We start from the raw sequence: 22658 nt of genomic DNA on the forward strand, positions 1-22658 counted from the left end.
GTGTTTCCTTACCTCTGAATTCCCATTCAGTAGTATTAGAAATGTAACATTCGTATATATAATTAGCAAGCATGCGGTGTTATGCTTTTAAAATGGGCAAACAAATCTGGAAACATTAGGTTTACAATTGTTCATAACCTGTACTATGAAAATGCTCCTACCTCCTTAGTCCCCATACACATTTTGTAATAGATAATATTCAGATGAGCTCAGAGAAGACGATACACTGTCTTTTATAATTTAATGCAGACTACAAAAAGCCCATGTGGTTACTGGACAGCAAACCAGCAAGGGAGCAAAGAACTGTGTTCAGTGTGCATTAACAGGAAATGAATACCAAGCTCACTGAAAACTCTGGAATATTATTTTTTGATAATACGTAATTATCACTGTAGAAATTCTGGCAAAGAGAGCATTAGACAAAAACCTACCAACTGCAATATGATGTGTTTAATCAAGATAATAGATCACAATCCGAATATTTGAAACACAGCATCTGAAACAGCAATTTATTACTGATCCATATTACAGCATTTGCTCAACAGGAAGAACAAGTTGGCAAATCAGAAACGATATAAAAGCTGTCACTTTCTGCAGAATGTACATGTAAAAGGAGTCTAAAAATATCTCCTTGGCAGATCATTTTAAAAGTGACACATGAGGACACACTCACAAAGCCAGTAACAATCTGGATAATCTTGTTCCAATCAAGAACAAGAAGCTGTAACAACAGTGAATACGATCAAGGATACAACTAAATCAAAACAACCTGAAGGTCTTTTCTTTGTGTGTTTTCTTGGTCTTGTTTTGTTTTTGTTTTAAAGAAATAAACACCAAAAAAAAATAGACAATGTCCACAAGAGATCACCTCACTGAAGCACAAACATGTCTTTGTTGGAAGTGATGAAATAATTACATTGGAGGAACAGATGAAATTGGTGGAGGTGAAACAGAACGTAACTTACAATACTAAGAAAGCATATGAAATCTTACAATCATCAATTTGGAATGACTTTGTAACATATCTTCCATATGAAAACCAAACAGATAAGCTTCATTCTGAAGTTACAAAAATTAGAAAAGAGTCCCTGTATTTGTACAGTCTATGTAAGGTATTCTCAAGCAAGGTTACTGAATTTAAATTTGAGAGTCTCTTCAAAGCAATCTTCATTCCTCGAATTCAGCTTTGCTGAGGTAAGTTCTTCTATCCTGCCCAAATATTCGAAGACCATCTCTTCATTCTTCTTGTTAAACTACTCAAGCCCCTTTACCCCTACTTCCCCAAGCAGTCCTCATGACATACTTCATGATGCTGTCAAGCAATCTTTCTTCCACCTTCTTTGTCTCAGCTTGGAGGGCCCCATCATGGGCATGATAAGGAGCAGTTTAAGAGGACTCCATGAGCAACTAGTCACACGATCAGTTTTATATTCAAATTGCTAAGCCATATGCTTGCAAACACACGTTTGATTAGTCTGAAGCATGACTCCCTCACCTGCACTTTCCCCAAGGCTAACTGAGGGTGATGCTGTACCTGCTCACTTACTTTGTCCAGGTCATTTGCTTCTGGACTGCACCCTATGGCTACACATTATAACTGTCAGGCCTGCCAGTCCGGGGCTCTGGGACTGGGATGCATACGTAGATTGCACCTCACACCCGTACACATGGTGAAGCCTCAGCACACTCCATTTCCCATGCTTTGATTTCCCTAGGAGTGAAGCCTGATGCAGAGTGAAAAGGAAGGCACGACGATGCAGCCTGGCCAGCTCTTGAATTCAGATGACGGGGAGCTCAAGGCTCAAGGGACACTTTGCAATCTGGTCAGCATGCATAGCAGTAAGCATCACCTCCATCACTGTTTTCTTCTAGCTCACAGGGAGACTGCATCTGGACTCCCACACGCAGAGTTACGCTCCATTGTTAAGTGAATTGAGGTGGTTTTAACACAAGTGTTTCATTGGTGTTAACTTACTGAAAAGACTCAAAAAAGACTGAAACTAATTTTCTTGTATCCCGTATGTGATGTGACTAGCTCCTCTTATCTCCAAAATGTCAAGATGGAATTATTTCACCTAACTCCTTGATTCTTCTAACTTCTTAAAATAAGATGCTCATTAACATAAAAATGCATTTACTTAAAGAAACACACATCTCTCAACTATTATCTTGAGTCTACTTTGTAAATCTGTCTTAATGCATGAGCAGACAATCTCAGAAAAAGAAGCAAATTTCTATCTGCCTGTTAATGAGACTGACTGTTGAGAGCAGTCACTCTGACTCCATGGACAGCTTTATCCACCTCAACTACTTAGTAAACAGCTAACAGAAATAAAGCCAAATTCTTCAGTTTCAGATTTATCACATTCAGCTTCCTTGAGTTTGTAAGAATAAGAAAGCTACCACCCGAGTAATGGACACAAGTAATTCATTTACTTCACTCCAATCTTCTTTATAAAATATTTTTGTTCTGTGTACAGCGATACAGCAAACTGCAGACACATTGGCTTGGAATAAGAAGTTCCAGTTATGCTGTACAAAAACACTGCAAAACTTCAACAATAATTGAAGCTTATTGGTAATGCCATATTACAATTGCTAAAAATTTAATGTGGTCATTGAGAGGGGAAGATATTTATTTTTATTTCTTAAACAACACCTTTCTGTACTTTGTAAATATTCAGCTACTGGTTTTGGATATTCACTTTTTAAAAGAGCGATTTTCAGAGAGAAGAGGCACTTCAGTTTTTGAAAAATCCCTTTCAAAAGCTCTCATTTGGAGTTTCTAACATGAAGCATCCAAAAATCTCTAGTCACAACTGGAAAATGTAGTCTTCAAATGTGAAAGAGCAGGTAAGCACCCAGGGACAATTTTTTTTGCATGTATTCTTGACAGTGATACATGAAGGGACGCTTCTAAGGTAACAACTTGGTAGAAGGTTTCGAAATCTACAGAACTACAGGACTGAATAAAACTTGTTCTTTGTTGTTTTTTTTAACCATTTTATTAAAATCATTCATTCCATACATAAAAAGTATACCATATTTTCATAGATTTTAAAAAATACACTAAAAAAATACTGTTCTGCTGTAAAGATAAATTTCTAGTAAGCTCTATACATGAAATAGTTGAGTCTAAAATTCAGCTCAAATGCCATACAGATGTTTTAAGTTTCTATGTCGTAAAAACCTCCATTTGTTAAAGGAGGCAACATGGCATTCTGTCCTCTATTTCTCAGTTAAACGTTATGGCTTTTTTGTTTGTTTATAAAAAGAAATCTTGACTAATAAAGTTTTACTGTATTTTTAAATATTTGATTTTACAAGATATTTAAAAGCCAAAGAGGACAGAAATTTCAACAGTCTTCAGAAATCTGCTCTACTTCACCATTAACTGAGTCAGCAGCAAAATCAAAATTATACTATAAATTGAGAACAATAGAACAGAAGAATATACACAAAATGAACTTACCAAGAAGCGGAATAGCTTGGGTGACAGGAGCAGGTACATTAGTAGGTGCTACGGGAGGTGGAACAGTCGCATATATTTTGGAACTATCAGTAGTTTCAGCATTCCCTCTGGATCCAGAAACCACTGTTGGGATGGGATTTCCTACAGATGCATCTTTTGTAGTGTCTTCATTTACTCCAGCTGCTGTAGCTAAGGAACAACGCAGTGACATATTAAAAAAATAAGTCAGCTTTTCTGCTTGCATGGTAGCTTCCTTCTACCGTTGCTTGCTCAGAATTTAAGCACTTACAGTTTGGGATGTTTACTGCTGGAGTGTGAGGAACAGATACTGGAGGAGTTATAGGTGGTGGTGGTCCAGGAGGAAGAAAGCCTATAAGAAACGTACGCATTAATGCTACACATCATTTACCAACATGTAGCCGTGCTGTTTATATGGCAAATACTATTATTTGGTATATGGTTAAAAGAAATACTTAATATCCCTATGAATATACCTGGAGGCAAATGCATTGGGTTGAAACCAGGTCGTAAAAATGGAGGTGGTGGTGGTGGTGGCACTCCAGGAGCAAATCCAGGAGGCGGAATTCCTAAAGGCGCTGTGAAAGCAGGTGGCTGGAGTGCACCAACCACAGGAGGACCTGATGGATGTGGTGGAACCTAAGGGAAAAAAAAGGAGAAGTGTGTTTCCTCAAGACTGAATGCATTACTCCTTGTTTAGACAAAGACTCTCTTCCATGTTTAGCCTGTTAAACAATTTAAGCTATCTTAAATTACACTGCAGCAAGGTGGCTTAAGTAACAGCAGCCGAAAGACTCCTACAGCTTAAAAGTATCAACACTGATCGCCTTTGTCTCTGTTCTTAAATAAAATAAAAAAAAAGATTCCCTGTGCTAAATCATTATTATTGCATGATGACAAGTCATCTAAATATACACTTTACATGGTAGCTGAAATTCATTTTACCATCTGGCACAAAGCACCATCAAACCACAAATGTGAATCAATTAAAAGCCTTCTCTTTTTATTTATTTTTTTCCATTTTGCTACCTGAATTTATATACTAGAGTGAATTTTCCTTCCTTGTTCTTTATTTTCAAATTCTGGTAGGTATCAAGCTGTTTCTGAATGAAAACTGTGTTAAATCAAACTGGTTACTAGACTCATAAATTTACTATAAAAGCTACACTGAACGTGCAAGAATCGAAAGGAAAAAATGTTTTGTATTTAAAATTTGACTACTGAAGCAAAGGACAGCTGTGTAATCAAGCAACCGTAACTAACCTGCCTGCATCAAACTTCAGAACTACTACACAAAGGCCCACCCTACCTCATGTATCTATGGTGTAAAGGGAAAGCCTACTTTATCTTATTCTCAGAACTGAACAAAGTGGCATTAAAGTGAACTAAGTAAAATGGTCTTCAACCTGCAAAGGTGTTTAAAGTTGCCAGGTAACTAATAGCACTTCAAACTTTTGTTCCAAATTCTTTGCTAATGGCTGTCAGTGAGCAGAGGCACATTAAAACTTTTACTATTAGAATTATTAAATCAACTAATTACGAAACTCAAATTTACTGATGAGGCTTTAATATAGAAGTTTTAATTCATTATTAATCTTTGTTTCACAATAATATTAATTTTAGCCCTGGCCTGAAGTTATGCTAAATGAACAAAATCTGGGACATCACTGCAACGTGACAGGAGAAAACAAGAGCCAGAAAAAACTTGAGAGGTTGACAAAAGTTGCAGGTGGTCCCATGTGGGACAGTTGGTTGGACTTTGTAGGTACTTTACAGAGTGTTAGGTGAACAACAACCAAACTGCACAGAAAACCAGAAGCTTCTGGGTACCAGGACCATCCAAGGCCAGCACTGAATAGGTAGGCGAGCTCAACCCAGGAATACCACATAGGGCTGATACTGCACAGATGAACACCAGTACTGAGTAATTCTAGAGGTGCTTGCATTCAAAGGTTTAGAAAACGTACTCCAAAACCATAATGACTCAAGTCCTGGTAGGTCCTTTTGTTTGTTTGCAGGCACTCCTGCAGAGAAAAACAGCTTGAAAAAAAATTGTTTATAGATACTGCAATAGAACTGCTGATTGCACAATGTGCTTATATAGTATGAACTTAACTGAAGGAATTGAGCAAGGTAAACGTGAAACAGGGGCAAATATGTTAAGCGCTGCCAGCCCTTACATAGTGAAAAGTTCAGAAAACTGTATGAAAGGCTTCAGAAGGGTAATGAATAGTAAGATTGTGACTGAATGAGAATAGAAGCAACATCAAAGGAAAATCATAGATACCAGAGGATATTCACACCTACTTATCAAAGTTTAACTGCTCTACTTATTCCCCTCCCCCTCAAAACATTAACCCTCTAAGACATTATTTCATGTAACATGGCAAAAAGACAGTAGAAAATTGTGCAAAACCATCATATCTAATTTAAAGTTTCTCTGTAAAGAAATGGAATCAATGGCTAATCAACATGACAGACAAGATGGACAGAGGACTGGTGAACAATTTCATAACAATAGCCAGTAGACCAAAAAAAACAAGAGTAACAAATTCTACAGAGAAGACCTTTTACTGGGGAGATAAACGCTGGGGGGAAAAAAAATGGTATTTTATTAGCAGCATTAGAAACTGGAGTGACTGAGTCCTCAATAGCTGTAACACAAATTGTGCTGCATCTCAACAAACGTGTCTCAGGGCTTAGTTTGTGTCCAGACATCACTGTTTTTCAAAATATACCTCTCAGACTGAGAATTGAAGGAGAATCACTGGCCCGGCATAGTCTGCATCCATGCTCCAAGACAAATATCTGTTTAAGAGCACCTGGAGTCTCCACTGGGACAACCAGCCAGGAGGAGCCTGCCAGTTTTAATGTAAAGTGTATATGATGGAGGAGCTGTCCAAAATCCATCTAGTTGTAGGGAGGAGGAGCATGTGGTACTTGATAGCATGCCAGGAAATAAGGGAGGGTTGTGGCACATTTTTGGATTATGGCACATTTTTAGATTATGGTTTCTGGATGACAATTCATCAATTCATCTTTTTCAGCAAAGAAAACAGATTCTGGGCTGAACTGGGAAACTTACAGTAAGGGCAGTCACAGTAAACTTCAGTTTAATCACCCTAGCAAAATCTGAGCCATTCTTCACTATAAAAGAGTGACAGTTTTGGTAGGGTAGCACCAAGCTTTGCTAAGAAAATGGAACACCAGTAAAGCTCATAATTGAACACATAACACAACTGGTGTCACAAGTGCTATTAACTAACACAAGTCTCTCTCTTGACTGTTGAGAGTAGAATTCACCTTCAACGCTGCAATATGACTTCAAAATAAACAAGGACCTACCCTCAGAGCGGACCACTGAGGTGGATTACTCAGATCTGCAGGAGTGGGACCAGATTCAGCAACAGCTCAGAGATCTGAATCTACAGGCAAGAAAAGGGCTCATGCCAGTGGCACAACACAACAAAATTTCACCTATCTTGCCAACAACCCAGGATACTGTAGCCAAAGAGTGCTGTGTGGGCTATCAGGCCAAAGAACTAGACTTACCTAGGGGGGCTATCACTCCTAAAAGATGTTCCTGGTTTTAAGCACCTTACTACTATGTACATTAATGGGTTTCATTTATTTTGACAGCAGGAGGCCAGTCTGCAGGCAGTCACACCCCTCACAGGCAACATCCAGCAGAACAGAGCTTCTGCGTGAACAGCCCATGCACAAGAGGCCTATTTGGGTTCTAGCAGAGAAAGGAGCAATGAAGCTCCTTCAGATCCCAACTATTTAGTGGAACAATGTTAGGGCTGCAGACAGAGCAGAGTTGCTAACCAGGCCCTGGCCTCAAGTTGAGCTCATTGTCCAGGATATAAGATACTACTGGATAGCCTGAGAAGCTGCTGGACACAACAGATAACAGCTCGAGAAGCTGGCATAAGTTATGAACAGTACCATAAGGAATGGCTGGACATGACAGCTGGTTAGCAGGGTACTTTGTAAACAACAGCCATGCTTCACAATCAGAAAGAACTATCTTAGAACAGGCTTTTGGCAAGGCCAGTGTTGTGTAAGGAACAATTTCCTAGCATAAAGGATTTAGTGTTAGGTAATGGCATCAAGTTGCAGATCTGCATCTGTAAGATGTAGATCAGGGACCAACATGGAGAATCAATGAGTCCTATAGTCTATAGCGCTTGCAAGCCTGGAACAGAGAAAAAGAGGGGTGACTATAACAAAAAAGAGGATTAAGAGAGAAATGGGAGGATAAGGTATGGGAATCATGCAGTCCGATTGTTTGGGCATATCTGTCAGGCAGTCCTACATTTCATTACCACAGCCCAGAATAAGACAATGCATCAAATCTGTTCTGACATAACAGGTATCAAATTTGTTTTTCTGATCAGAGGAACAAAGGTGGACTGGGTGCTTTCCCTGGCTACAAAGAGTGCAATCTAACAAACCAATTGAGCACGTGGGAATCACTGTGTTGATGTGCATTTCCAGAAACAGCAGCTAACCAACATCCTTAAAAGCCTTCCCACATCTGAAAGTCCTAAACATGTTACTTTTACCACTAACACCACTACTATCATCACAGCTGAACTTAATTAGTAAGTTTTTAGAACTGTTTACAAATTAAAAAACTGTTTTCATTTTATGGTGTGCCAGAAAAGACAAATGAATGTTAAAGTATAATACAGCCTGAAGAACAGTTCAAAGCAAATCCAGAGGTGAAGGCCAAATACAGTTCTTCAATCCTAACCTGAATTTGTAAAGGTGCAAGTACCTTTGCCATGGTAAAGAACACTGAAGCTTGCGAGGTGTAGATGAACTACCATGACACATTTATATTCTAGAACTGGTTGACCTTTTTTTTTTTTACACTTTCTTTTTCAGCACAGATTTAAGGGAAATAAAAATAAAGAAAACAAAACAGTAGTATCTGATACAGTTAATTCTAATTAAAGCTAATGGCTATTAAATCTTTCTGAAATATGAGATTTAACTCATATATTCATTTGCTAGGAATGTCTTGGAGCATTTAAGAAATCCTGCGTCAAAACAACACAGAACTCAACATACTATGTTCTCAAGTCAAGTAACTGGTAAATTACACACATCTTCAAACAACATGAGTTCTTTGTCTACTCTGAGTATCTGCCACATTGTAATCTATAACATTTCTCAAGATTTAAAGTAGTTTTATTCAAAACTTCCTTCCATTTGGAAGAAAGTATACAATCATCTTAACAGCGATACTACAAAACTAGTAACACTCTTCTGGCAATAAGTAAAGCTAAAAGAAATAGATTTTAAAGCACTGAAGGGAATAACTGTTATTACATGCTACTTAAACCAGTGGTAAATTTCAGAGTGTTCTTTTTACAAATGAACATCAATTTTGATTAAAGAATCACTATAACAACAAAGGCAGAATATGAAATTTTTCACATGGAAATCCCAAGGGCTGTTTAAAGAGAGCATACACAATACGAACAAACAACAGCAATATGCTATTTTAGGTCTGTAGCTGAGTTAAATCAGTAGTAAGGAAAGTAATTTGGAAGACGCACAAAAAATTAATGCAGTCACAAAAGAGAGTGGATATAGTTCATCCTATTAATAAAAATAAAGTGCTGTAATAATTTATTTAGATTGCAACAATAAGTATTAGAAATACAGTCCTACAATACTTCAAAGATGTATTTGACAGACATATATGTGCTCTTATCTACATTAGTATTATAACAGTGTGGTTTTGCAGCAAATTCTCCATCATTCCCATCAAGCTGATTCAGTTCCCAGTGCTGTCCTAGTACATGCAAACTACGTCCTTCTTCAAGAAAACCAAACCAGACTCCCTGCTCCTGCTGGACACAAAATACAATCCAAACCTTAATTGATTTTATGGTTTTCAAGTCTTCTACTCCCACTGCAACTTGGCAGAAAAGGAACATTCTCCTACGAGACTGTATTGCTCCTCTAAGTATTAAGGAGAGTAAGTAAAGATTGCTTTTAAGCAGGCACAACAAGAAGACACACACAAGATGATCTAGTTATAATTCACCATATATTCCCCCTTCTGTTAACGTATGTATTGTCACACTGAGTAACTATTCAAGTTTTTGTTCAGTAAATGGGAAGCAAGTCTCACCTGCGGAGGAGGTACTGTAATTGGTGCAGGCATGGGAACAGGAATTGGAACAGGTAAAGCTTTAGGTATAGGTGACACTGGTTCATTATGCGTAGCTTCTGCACCACCATTCTGAGCTACTTCGTTTTCAGCCTTCTTAGGAATCCCCTTCCACTCTATACAAAAAGAAGAAACCAACAACATACAGATATCAGTTCTGAAAAAACTGACAAGTAGTCAAATATTAGCGTGTAAACTCCATATGCTTTGTGACGTTTACAGAAATTACCTAACTAAAACAATTTCTCGGAAAATGAGAAGAGTTATGAAACACAGAGCTATGAGACATTTGAACACATTTCTAAGAAAAAAACGCCCAAGTATTTTTGAGCACAATTACAGCAAATCACTGAAAAACGGCAATTAAATTTATTCATTTTATTAGTTATTTATCTCACAGCTCCTTGCACTGTCAGCATTCACACGTTCTGACACATTAACAAAAACAGGCTGTTTTGGGCCACTTGTTTGTCAGAACTTCTTGGGAAAAGACAGCAAAGCAGAAAAAACAGGTTGGAGAACAGGCATTATGGGAAATAGAACACTCGAACACCTGAGGTTATGTTTAAAATCAGTTAGGCTTCAATTTAAAAAAACAACTCACGCCTATTTATCATGAAAGCATACTACTATTTAAAGTAGTAACTATCTAAGTTAGGGCTAATTTGACAGAATGACAAAAGCCTGAAGTAACATTTCAGTAGTGAGATACAATACCACACAATGGTTGTACTGTTAAAACCAACACAGTAGGTTCTGGAGCACCAGAAGCCTAAGGCAATTTCAATGCTTTTTTTTTTTTTTTTTTTTTTTTTTTTTAAAGTATTGCTTTCATTTAATGCTACTTTTAGAAATCACAACAGCCAGCAGACTAGCAATTCTGTGCTGATTTTAAACCTGTCATTGATTGAAGTTGCTGATACTGAACAGGTAATTTTCTTAATACAATCACAGAAGCCCAGTATTTTCACTGCTTATAACAAAACAACAAGATTTCTGTTTAGGTGAAGATAAACACAAGACTCACTAATGGAACTGATCCTGAGTATGAAAACAAAAGGCACTTCTTAATGAAAATCATAAAGTTGCTGTCAGATCAGTTCCTATACATGTTCTCCAAAGACAAGCTCCTTTGCTACAAGTAGCTCACACTGTTTTCCAGAGGGGAAACAGACTGATGAGCACTTCCAATATCAATTACTATCAGTGGCGAGGTCTAAGCAACTCACAGCTTGTCTGGTGTCCAAGAGCAATTTTAGCTCAACCTCTGGTAATCCAGCTGTTTAACCCCTGATGGGAACCTGACATTAACTGCTTGTAAGCTATCTCTCATCTATGGTTTGCACATCCTGAAATTCTCAGCCATTTCAAGCACTTTATATGCAGCTCAGAGTCAGAAAAGTCAGCCATACCAATTTCACTGCATCAGAATGAAGGACAACTTTTTAAAAAGCATTTAAAAAGGTAGCAATACTTTACCTGGACTAAGAGTTTCATTGTCCAACATTCCACCCTCACAGAAGCTTTCAAGATCTTCAGGCTTCACTTTGTCCCATGGTATGTAAGTAACACCTAGTTCTACATCCCAATACTGCTTGTAATCTGGCTTTATTCCTTTATTCAAAGCCCACGCAATCTTGAGGAAAAAAATATATGCAGTAAAATATATGCAGTTAGTAATGTTGTCATTTTAATGGTTTAAATTATCAGTTATGACAAAATAGCACATCCAGAGAAAGGCTACAAAGCAAACAAGTATATTCTAACTGAAACATCAGTATAAACGCTCTGAAAATAGTTTTTTTTTTTTTTTAAGGCACAATTAGTTCCTATGTTTCTGCTTGACTCTGGCACATGATTTGCAAACACATACACAGGCAGTTTTTTCCAGTGTTCCTCACTCATTATAATTAATTTTATTTCCCTTCAGGGGACAGCGTCACTCTCAAATATGATGTTCCATGAAAGGAAACACTTGACTAATGAGTGTGTTCTTCCTTAATTATTAGTACTCTTTGTAGGATTGTAACTGTGTTTAATTATAGATAAGACTATTAAGCAGCAGCAAGAAAACCATAGTTGCAGTTCACCAGAATGACCAGAAGAACATCATTTACACAACTGCATCAGTTACACGATTACTGGCAGTTTTTCAGAGAAACTGATACAAGTTCTTTTAATCACATGACAGAATAGGAAGAATACACATTAATAAAGTGGTTCATTCACACTAATTTATAGAATACCACATCCAGACTATAGAGAAGTCCAAAATACCAACAAATCTAGAATAGATAAAAAGGAATTACAGTAATTACAACAGCTTGACATTATCCAAGAAGTACCTTTATAGATTTTTGATTGACTTTGAAGTTGCCTCTGCTCAATTTTTGTAGGGCACGATAAGCATCTTGTCTGTGAACCATTACAATATAGGCACATCCTCTCGGTGGTATCATCTGTTTGTATTTTAGGAAAAAAAAAAGTGTTAACAGTTACCAGGTAGCAACATACAAATGTTAAATTACAGAAAATTGTAACACAAACTGGTGTTACAAAAAGGATTACTAGGCATGAATGAGAATGTTAGTTTAAGAGCCTAACTCTTCTTCAGCCAGCATCTTATTCTAGAAATAAACGCTTCTAATAAAGGTGAGAACATGGACAAGAGAACAGACAAGGAATGCAATGATCCTTTCTTATTCCATTCCCTCTAGAAAAAGGGTAAGTGTTGTGAAAACAGGAGTTTTTACTGTCCAAAGGCATTTTTAATACCCCAAATAGCAAGCAACTGCCTTTTTTTCTTTCCAAATCAGAGGACAAATGAATTGAGTTTTCACATTAGAAAACACAATCATAAAGGAAACAACAGCCCTTCAATCTTGTAATGTATTAAAAGCAAAGCTAACTTGAAACAGTCTGAAAAGTGTTTTTGAAGCCTAGGCTTGCACTGAACCATTTATACTTACATTTATTGATTCTATTGGGCCAAACTCCTCCAAGAGACTTCCAACATCCTGCTGCGTAGTCCTTTTGTCAAGTTGTCCTACCCAAAGCGTAGTACTACAAACTACAATCAAAGAAGTAACAAAGACTGTAAGAGTGCTTGTAAATACAGATTCCACAAGCCAAAATGTCAACACAGCTGTGTTAAAATAGTCAGTTAAGACATCCAAAGAGGAAAAGTATGCTACTATAAGATAGTATCTTTAGGAGTATTGGAAAGGCCTCTTTCTCTGCCTGCCCAGAGCTGAATTAACCATGGCACCAAAACCATTGTTAGGATACACACAGAAGCTGTCCAGTTAACCTCTATTAAGATGACTTGCAAATTCTGATGCACATAAGCTCTGCAAATAATTATAAAAAGGAAAAATAGGAAAAAGCTCTATTGCTAAGACTGCTCCATGAAATATCCTCACACCTGCAATGAATACTTTACAACAAGGTAACAAACCCTGCTTAGCATGAAATTCAAGCTTTGGGCCAGCATCCCAAGTTAAGGATGGTACTTACTAGCAAAGCGATAGCTATTTAAAGTGACACACTCACAGCTGTCACAGAATGCTGTGACAAAATACCTCAAGTAGCAGCATTTTTACCCTCTTTAGCAACTAACTCATTGTCATATCTCTTAATGGTTAAGTGAAAAATTAACCAATAGAAGCTGCCTCCCCATCCCCTGGAGAAAAGCAAGAAGCATGCTTATTTTGCCTCATTCTTCAAGGTAATAAAGCAGCAGGCAAGTACCACATTCTTTCAAGAGTACTATAGCAACATTCAGTACTCACCTACGTTTTCCCTCTATGTGATACCAAATTGTCACATAATGCTTTTTAGGATAGCAATCTGGGAGAGGTGTTGCCAAAACCATATCTTACACCATTGCCATTAAATCCTTTAAAACAATACCTATTAACTCTTTGCGGTACTTTAACGTTACTGTCATACACAAGGTTTTGACTAGTTACAGATTCTTATCTTGTGTCATTTTTATATCAAATAGAACACTTCAATTCTATTTGATGCCCCCAAGAATATTTAGAAGACAGCTACTAGATATTGTCTATGAACTCCCACAAAGCCAAGATTCTTTAAGAATAACATTAGCCTATGTGTTTTCCAGGTCAAAGCTTCCCTTCAGATTTGAGAGATGCACAACACTGGATCATTAGAAAAAAATCATAGTCATGTGCTCAGTCTCCTTTTGTTCAATTTGCTTTACTTTGTATTTCTTGAAGGAAAGAAAAGAAGAACACAATGTCTAAGATTTTTCTTTTTCTATTCTACAAACAAAATATTTCTGACTTGGAGATATTCCAAGAAGGCACAAGTGCCCCTTATGAGTGTCAGGATGTTCTGGCATGCAATGCATTTAATTCTCACCAACTTCAAAATAGTTCAGAAAAACAATTCAGTACAATTTATTTCTCTTTTGTAAGGATGAATCTTAGAGAGAATATCAAATAGCATCAAACACAAGAAAAAAAGATGGGGAAGAGAAGATGGATTGGAATCAGATAAAATACTCCAAGTGACAATAAGCCGTCTGTTGCCTGCATCTAGTGACAGGACAAGGGGAAGTGGCCTTAAGTTACACCAGGATAAGTTTAGGTTGAATACCAGGAAACACTTATTTACAGACAGGGTGGTTAAGCACTGGAATAGGCTCCCCAGTGAGGTGGCTGAGTCACCATCCCTGGATGTGTTTAAAAACTGTTTGGATGTGGTGTTGAGGGACATGATTCAGTGGAGGGCTGTTAGAGTTAGGGTAGTATGGTTAGGTCGTGGTTGGACTGATGATCTTTAAGGTCTTTTCCAACCTGAGTGATTCTATGATTCTATGATCTGGCCAGGGAGCCAAGAGGGAGGACCTAAAATACATTTCTTCACATCTTAGTTGAGGTGTCTCTGGTGTGTTCTTGGGGAAGATGTATAATAAAGGTAAATGGATTGGTCAACATTAAATTAAACAAACAAGTCTAAGTGGAATAGCTTCCTCAGCCGTTTGGAATTTTTCTAGAATAACTAAGTTCTGCTAGTAGTCCATTTTTTATAGGCATAGTATCTACTACAGAATCTTCAAATTTACAAAGTTCTAAAATTCAATAAAGAAAATACTGGACACACATAAAAAAACCCATGCATGAACCACGAAGATCTCAAGCATCTGAAAAAGGGTATCGGCAGAATTTGCAAGGCTACAGCAACAATAAAACAGAAAAGGTGAACTTACCACTAACAGTTTCTGATTTGATCTGAGGAAGACCTTTTGACCTGCGTTCTCTCTCCCTCTCACGTTCACGTCTCTCTTGTGATCGAGACTTAGGAGAGTGCCGACGTCTATCCCTGGATCGTGACCGAGATCGACGATGACGTGACCTTCGAGAGCGGGAGCCGGACCTCGAACGTCTCCTTTTAGGTGACCTAGTTTCAACCAGAAACAATTTACGTTCAGTCTTTCTGACACAGACATTTACAGATGGATAACTACTTCAGATATCAATTTAAATAACCAGGCATGCGTTCAGTCATGTACCAGAGCCAGATTTGCTGAGACAAAAAAATACCGGCCCTGTGATAGGCAAGATCCCAAAGCTGACAGAATCACAGATCTCTTCATAAGAAAAACATCTTTAGAGCACAGACAAGATTGAAATTACATTGTTTCCCTTCTACTTAAGGAGTAAGAAGTTACTCTCCACTGATAGAAGAAACCTGTATAGACACTCCATTTCCCTTGGAAGGTAGATGGATTTCAGATGTCTGCAAGTCTTAAGATTCACTAGTCTGCTTCTCATTACCCCTATATGGAAGTACATGCATTATTAAGCTGTACTTATACATGGGACTTCCCTGAGAGGTATTAAGTTGGAAAGGACTTGTTTGTTTTCATTGTTTCCAGAAGGAGAAAGACCTTAAAACCTTTGAGGGCTTTCCCTCTACCAAGAAATTTCACAAGTGCTGTCCATACATGGAAACAAACAGGGATTTCTTTTCAGTAATCCTGAAATTAAGTCATAAATGGGTTCTGTTGCTAAACATCTTTTAGCATTTGCTAACAGAATCTAACCAACACAGCAAATAGGCACTTCCAAGAAGTAGCCTCAAAAGTAAGCATGTTGAGTAGGGCACTCACAAAGCCAGTACAAAGCACAGGTAACAAGACTTCACGTTCTGTGGCAGTGAAAATGAACTCCAGCAACAGTTTGAGGAATTAACTTGCCTCCGAGCTATTTATTGTTGTCTCACAGAAATTCCAACCCCAACAGCAGATTTGGCAGCACAGGAACAGATTCTCTGAGCTTCCATCAGCCTAGCTGTGCTCAGCACTCAGAATGCATAAAGCACTTTCACATTTTTGGACACGATACACTTACATTCTTTAGTTAAATCTAATACTTGACATAAATATATGATCTCAAAAATTAAAAGAGATTCCACTATTTTACCTTGATGCAGATCTAGACCTTGACTTTCTGTTGTCAGAAACATGTCGTTTTCTTTCTTGAATAGGTGGCTGTTCCACTTCCATGTTCTAAAATATTAAGTTTGACTGGTGTTAGGGATGAGTACTTTATTTCATTTTGTGCCTAGGCTGAGTTATGTAAGAGCATTCAAATTATATCAAATAGTCACATATGTGAAATTAAAACGTATACAGTTAATCTCAGAAACTTCACCACTAGTACAGTCACCAAGAGACAGAAAAACTGATAGTAAATTAATTTAACAGGATCACTGTGAAAACATAGCAAAAATAATTAGGGAAAATTTCACATCTTCAACGTGTAAATTGTTTTTTTCCACATTTTTGTTGATTTCAGCACTGTACAGATACCCAAAGAATATGATAAGGTCAGTCAGCTATTCCTGCTCTGCGTTCAAATTTACAGGCAACATAACATCTGCTGGAAGGCTTTTCTCCAAGATGTTACAGAAGAGTACTTTAAGCCATATATATATAAGCAAATAATAATAAAATACGTTTGAAGAATAAAGCAATAAAGACACCAAAACAATACTTAAAAGGCAAGAACCAGCTTAAAATGCATATGTATAAAGAAAAAAAAAAACCTCATCACAGCTTTCCCTTCCTACCCTAAGTCCTCCATAGCTTCCCATTCCAAAACATACTGCATCCTGCCTAAACTTTAAATAGTCTTCATGATACAAGCCTGGCAGGAAACATCTTAAAAAGTAACCTGGTAACCTCTTAGAATTTACTGAATCAACACACTTCAAGACTAACAAGCTATGATGATTATCTTGAGAACCATCCCTTTACTCCAAGTGACAAACAAGAATTACTTATAGAACTTGCCGCATCACAAGTTCACCACAGAAGTACAGCTTGGTATTATCTCCTCATTTTAAAATTTTCCAGCAGTATGCTCCCTAATCTTCAAAACAGGAGAGGTGTATACATATACTTTGAATTTATTTACTAGAACTTTTACTTCTAAGTTCATTTTCTCTCTTTGAGAGATCTATGGAGTCCTTAAAAATTATATTTTTCGAATTGTTTCTCTCCCAAATGGGACTGCATTGTTAGAACTCCCGAAGCATCAACAGGAAAAAAGAAATGAGGAGAAGCAAGAAGACAGCCAACAAAATGCAAACCGAAATCTGTCACAGAAGGAAGCATACAGTATACACATGCTGGTTTTGCTAGATTCCTGAAATACCAAACTCATCATGTATCACTACTGCTATCCAACTTTCTCTCAGATAAGCAACCCTCACAGATACCTCTAGACATAGTTATCATGAAATCTCCTCTACCTAACATGGGTAAGGACAAGTATTAGAGCACTGTAAGTTAAGAATTTCTTTATTGCAAAGGGTCCTCACCTGCTGATGTGTTTTTTGCATGTGCGATTCACTCTGCACTGGGAAAGGAGTCTGAAAAGTTTGCTGCACAGGAGCTGTTGGTGGAATCACAGGCTGAGCCATGGGTGGAAACTGCGGAGTAGGAAGGAGACCAAAACCTGGCATTTGTCCGTTAGGAGGAAGTGGGACCTTGGAAGAACAAAATACACAAAAGAAAAAATTATATTAGCTTTTCCAGTCCGCCAGAAGTAAAGCTCTCTCTGCTCTGAAGTCACAATGGAAGACCAGAAGCCTGAGAAAGATGAAGTAGGTCAAGCAATTGTATATATATATATTAAAATATATACTTATCAAATTCTCCAAAGCTTAACTAGAACAGAAAACAAAATTATCTTTTCCAGAACAGTTGGAAGATTAAGTTACATTCACTTTTCACTAAGAGAAACATGACTTCTTTGCCCCTTCATCAAAGGAAGTGATAAAATACAAGGCGTAGCAGATGAAGAAGCAACTAAAAAAACCCTTAAGTTACCTGATGGCGCATTGGATCCTGTTGCATTCCCATCATTCGTTGTTGAAAAGGATCCATATTTGGGAGCTGAGGAAATACTGGCTGTTGTATACCTTCTCCTGCAAATCCACTAAAAACAACAATATTTTGGTGAGACAAGTCAGGAGACATACAGACTTCTTTGTTTTCCTTTCACATATTTCTATGTACATTTACATGTTACTGCTTTAAACTTCGACAGAAAAGTTATCTTTATTATCATAGAATTGTTCAGTTTAGAAAAGACGTTAAAGATCATCAACTCAACCACAACCTAACCATACTACCCTAACTAACCCTATTTTCAATCTAAAAAGTGAGAACAAAGCCAACAAGAATAATAGAAACTGTCCTCCTTTTCTCCATTGTAAGAACATCCCTGTAACGCGTAAGGAAATGCTACATAAAAGTTAGCTTCTTTCTTCCCCTGTGCTTATACAGTCTTACTAGAGCCCTAAGGTTACATGAATTTTTTGTTAAGCTTGTCTGCTTTAGGTTAATTATCCTCTTTTCCAATCTGTGTAGGTACAGCAGATAGCAGCCATACTTCCACTGGAAAAAAAAATTTAGTTTGCACAGAACTTAGGGAAAAGAAGACAGGGATATGTATACTACACAAAGACTGATGCCACTCGCTTCCTGATTCAACACACAGAATGGACAGTGCTCAAGGAATTAATGGGGTATGTGCAGTTAATTCAACCTGTTTACAGGATACAGTATGTGTAGGAAAATAAAGAAAGTTAACAGTGATGTGAAATGGAACTCCGTTGTATTTTAAAACACAGGCACTATGTAATTCTTATACGTGATCCTGGACAAATCACGTAGAATACTTCTGATTTTGTGTGCCCAAAATGAGACTATTGGAATCCAGTTTTCAGAAGCATCTTACACAACTATAAGGTATTAAGGGCAGAGGCCTAGAAGTGCTACAAACAATATACAAACATGTTGAAAAGCCTAGCCTAATGGCCTCTACATTAGGTGTACACAAGTAGTGGGCATTTGACCTACCTAATATTTCTGCAGAACAGAGTTCTCATCTGTATTATAGGAAAAATTCTGTCTACTTACTCAAAAGGCATTTTCATTAACTAACATATATAACATTAAAGTGCTTAAAGTGATAAACACAGTAAAAAAAACCAAAACCTAACGACTGAGTTAGTGATCCTGTTTTTTAGGGCAGGGTTTTGTTGGCATATACAGAAAAAAAAACATGAGGCCGCACACTGAAGCAGGGGAAAGAAGAAATATTGACTAACCCAGGTATTGAGCACCATCCAGCCTGTGCACTGAATGAAAGAGAGGTCCTGTGGGAAAAACTAGTACGTGATCATGTAATTCAAGACTTCACCAAAACACACATCGAAAGAGAAGAAGGAGCCTGAGTTAGTTTGCATCTTTGCTATCTTAAAGCTGCAAAGCCAAACTTATTTTTTTCAGCAGTTAATACATAACATTAGAATACTGTTTTTACCCCAGATGGCCAAGCAATTCAGCTCATTGCTAACAATGCCCCGACACACTCAGTTGTGCAAGAAAACCAGAAAACTCATCCTGAAACCAAGACTGAGCTTTTTTCTACTAAACACATTCCTCAATCAATGATGCCACATGCCAGATCTACAATGAATCACCAAAGTAAAGAACAGAAAATGTTATCAATATTTTAACTTTTGACTGTTAAAAGTGAAGCACTGATAACTCGGAATTTTAGTAAGCTTTGAAAACAAGAATATTTTATAACAATTGTTTCTTATGACAAAGAAAACTCACAAGGCAGGCTGAGAAACTGAAGGAGAAGGAGCTGAATCTTCTTTCTTTGAGTCTTCCACTGCTTCTGGCTCATCGTCATAGTCAAACCGATCTAGCAGCTTCTAAAAGAATTTATACTGGGTCAGATATTTTTTTCAATAGTTTAGACAACTGGAAAACAAAATGTGCTTAATACTGTTGTCTTCCTACACAACTAACTACTCTGGAATTAAAGAAAAGGTTAGAAGCATGACAAAAATACTGAAATTAATTCACTGATCAAAACCAATTTTATTAAGCTTTAGAAAATGCAAAGGCTATAAAAACGGGAGGACAACTTCTGACCAAAGAAACACAACTTGTACCATTCTCCGTCTAACAAATTGAGGACACTGAGGTATCCACTAAGCAGCCTCCTGCTGAACTGATGATACACAAGGAACAAATGAAAACTTACTTTGTCAAATGATGTTTTTTGCTCAGGTTGAGGGAAAGCAGCTTTTTGTTCTGGTGGTTGTGATGCTGTAGTTTTTAATTGAGCAGTAATAGCTTGAACCTGAGCCATCACAGTGTTATCTATGACCGGAGACTGAGCTTTTTGAGGCTGCTGAAAAGTCTGAAGAATTTGCTGAAGCTACAGAAAAACATATATAGTGTTAAACAAACATATTTTATGTATCGCAAGAGGAATTGTAGGGTATAAATTCTGTATCAAATTAGACTACAGCACAAGATGATCACCACCAATACCATGAGTGAATGATGAATTATTTTAAAATACTTCAGTGACAAAATCTAACACATCCTAAGATTCGAGTATTTAAGCCTTCTAACAGTGCAACTTTTTAATTACATGTACAAACATTAAATCTCAACATTTTATATATTAGGCCTAGTTTTTTAACTTAATGACTCTATCAATTCAGAACTAATTCTTTAGTAACACACATCTGAATTTTTCTCAAATACCACAATTTCTGGTTACAAAAGTCACACACTATTCAAATACTGACTTAATTCAGGGATGTCTTTTATTTTGCTTGAAATAAGGATTTCTGCTACCATTTCCCCAAGCCCCCCCCCAGTTCACATACAAACAGTTTACCTGTTGTCCTTGCGTTGTTTGAAACAACTGAGCTACAGCTGCAAAGGCATCAGAACTGGGCAACTGTGGCATAGTAGGTACTGAATTAGCAGTGACTTGAGGAGGCTCCGAAGCAACCTTTGCTGGAGGGGGTGGTGAACCTATGAGTTCCATTGGAATGGAGAAAGAACCGTGTTACTCCAAAACATACTCTTCACTGCATACATCCACCTCCCCAGAACAACTGTCTATCCACACTAGCTTATTTAACCCAAGAAGCAAGTCTGCACGCCTATATAAACTATACCAATTGCATATTCTGTTTCTTTTTTCCTATGACTGGCTGCATTCATTGCTTATATTACTGTACTGCAGAAATTTTGAAATAGATAACCTACCTGAAAGTGATCCCAGCATGATATCTTAGATGATAACTTGATGTTTAGGTATTTACAATTGCTGAATAGTTAAGAGAAAGACTATTACTCAACACGGTGCCAAGCAATGCACATCAGTACTCTTAAAATCACAGTTCCATTTTCAAAGTTTGAAGATCTATGCTCATACTTTTTGATGAATATTTCAAGCGAATCATCTAATGGTTCACTTTAAGAGAAGTTGAATTTTTATAATCATATTCCTTCATTTAACTTGAAATATTTGAACTAGAGACAAAAGAATATATTTTCTAGCATTAACTGAACTATTGCTGAGAAGTCTGGTAATAATTAAAGGTTTCTAAAATGTACTTCATAAGCATCTCCTTGCTCTGGCAAAGCTTGTTCACATGCCACTCCTGCATAGGCAAAAGCCAAACCTGCATCTGCTTGATAAATCCCTCCTCGTATTGTACAGATCAACATATACTAACTCTGTCAGGAAAAGACTCATTTCCACTGAGCCCTACTTATACCACAATCACACTTTAAGGCACGCTATTAGTTCAGTCTACACATGCAGCTTTCCCATTCTTTGCTTTAAATTACAGAGTCGTAAATTAGCAGCAATGCCATCAGCTTCTCCATGCTGTGAGCAAGTAACTATTCTCTAGCAAATAAATTTTATTGGAATACTATAAAACAATACAATATAATAAAGTTTAAAAAAAAACCTCACATAAATATTTTTTTAGTTTGAGAAAGTAAGCAAATATTCTTGCTTCACAACACCAATTCATTTAAATCCATTCATCTATTTGCAGTTTAAATTACTGCAACATTGATGCGCAGCAAGCAGACACAAACATCTGGAATAATACTTTCCCAACAGCCAAATGCTAAAATACTGCATAAAGATGTGTGATTGTTTTGAAATATAATTCCACTCCCAAATTACTTCCTGTATGTATTCAGAAAGATATCTGCTTACTCAAGGGAGAAAAATTTGCATTTATCTTCCTCTTTTTCAGCTAAATAGACTGTAGCATTATGACTGAAACAGATTCTCTTCCATAATATATCTATATTAATCATTAATAAGCTCATTTCAGGGCCAAATTATCCCCTCAGGTGCATGTGAATAATCCGACTGAAATCAGAATGAATATTCAGGCAAAAAATGTCCAATCTGTTGACAGCCAATGATGAAACAGAGACAGTAAAAATAGTGTCACTCAACTGTCATATGAGAATGAAGTTGTATAACCACCAGACTGCATTTGTGTACAGATGCAAAGATGTTCCCCCTCACCTTGCCATGTATAGACTGTCAATAGATGAACTTTCTGTATCACCACTGGAGAAGGCTCTAT

General features: G+C 37.2%; 1 protein-coding gene across 1 annotated transcript in view; it reads right to left on the bottom strand.

The window, feature by feature from the left end:
• SCAF4 (SR-related CTD associated factor 4) overlaps positions 1-22658 on the bottom strand; it is a 44640-nt gene that overhangs the window by 4931 nt on the left and 17051 nt on the right. Inside the window, exons 6-19 of the mRNA XM_031612658.2 lie at positions 20930-21069; positions 20282-20458; positions 19846-19946; positions 18046-18154; positions 17535-17702; positions 16133-16218; positions 14917-15107; positions 12650-12750; positions 12026-12139; positions 11160-11316; positions 9642-9796; positions 3967-4129; positions 3762-3842; positions 3473-3661 (exon numbers count right to left, since the gene is read on the bottom strand). Coding sequence (XP_031468518.2) covers positions 3473-3661; positions 3762-3842; positions 3967-4129; positions 9642-9796; positions 11160-11316; positions 12026-12139; positions 12650-12750; positions 14917-15107; positions 16133-16218; positions 17535-17702; positions 18046-18154; positions 19846-19946; positions 20282-20458; positions 20930-21069 — 1932 coding nt within the window. The remainder of the gene's footprint in view (positions 1-3472; positions 3662-3761; positions 3843-3966; positions 4130-9641; positions 9797-11159; positions 11317-12025; positions 12140-12649; positions 12751-14916; positions 15108-16132; positions 16219-17534; positions 17703-18045; positions 18155-19845; positions 19947-20281; positions 20459-20929; positions 21070-22658) is intronic.

The sequence above is a fragment of the Phasianus colchicus genome, chromosome 1 (genome assembly GCF_987193195.1).
Source record: "Phasianus colchicus chromosome 1, bPhaCol1.hap1.1, whole genome shotgun sequence".
Lineage (NCBI taxonomy): Eukaryota > Metazoa > Chordata > Aves > Galliformes > Phasianidae > Phasianus > Phasianus colchicus.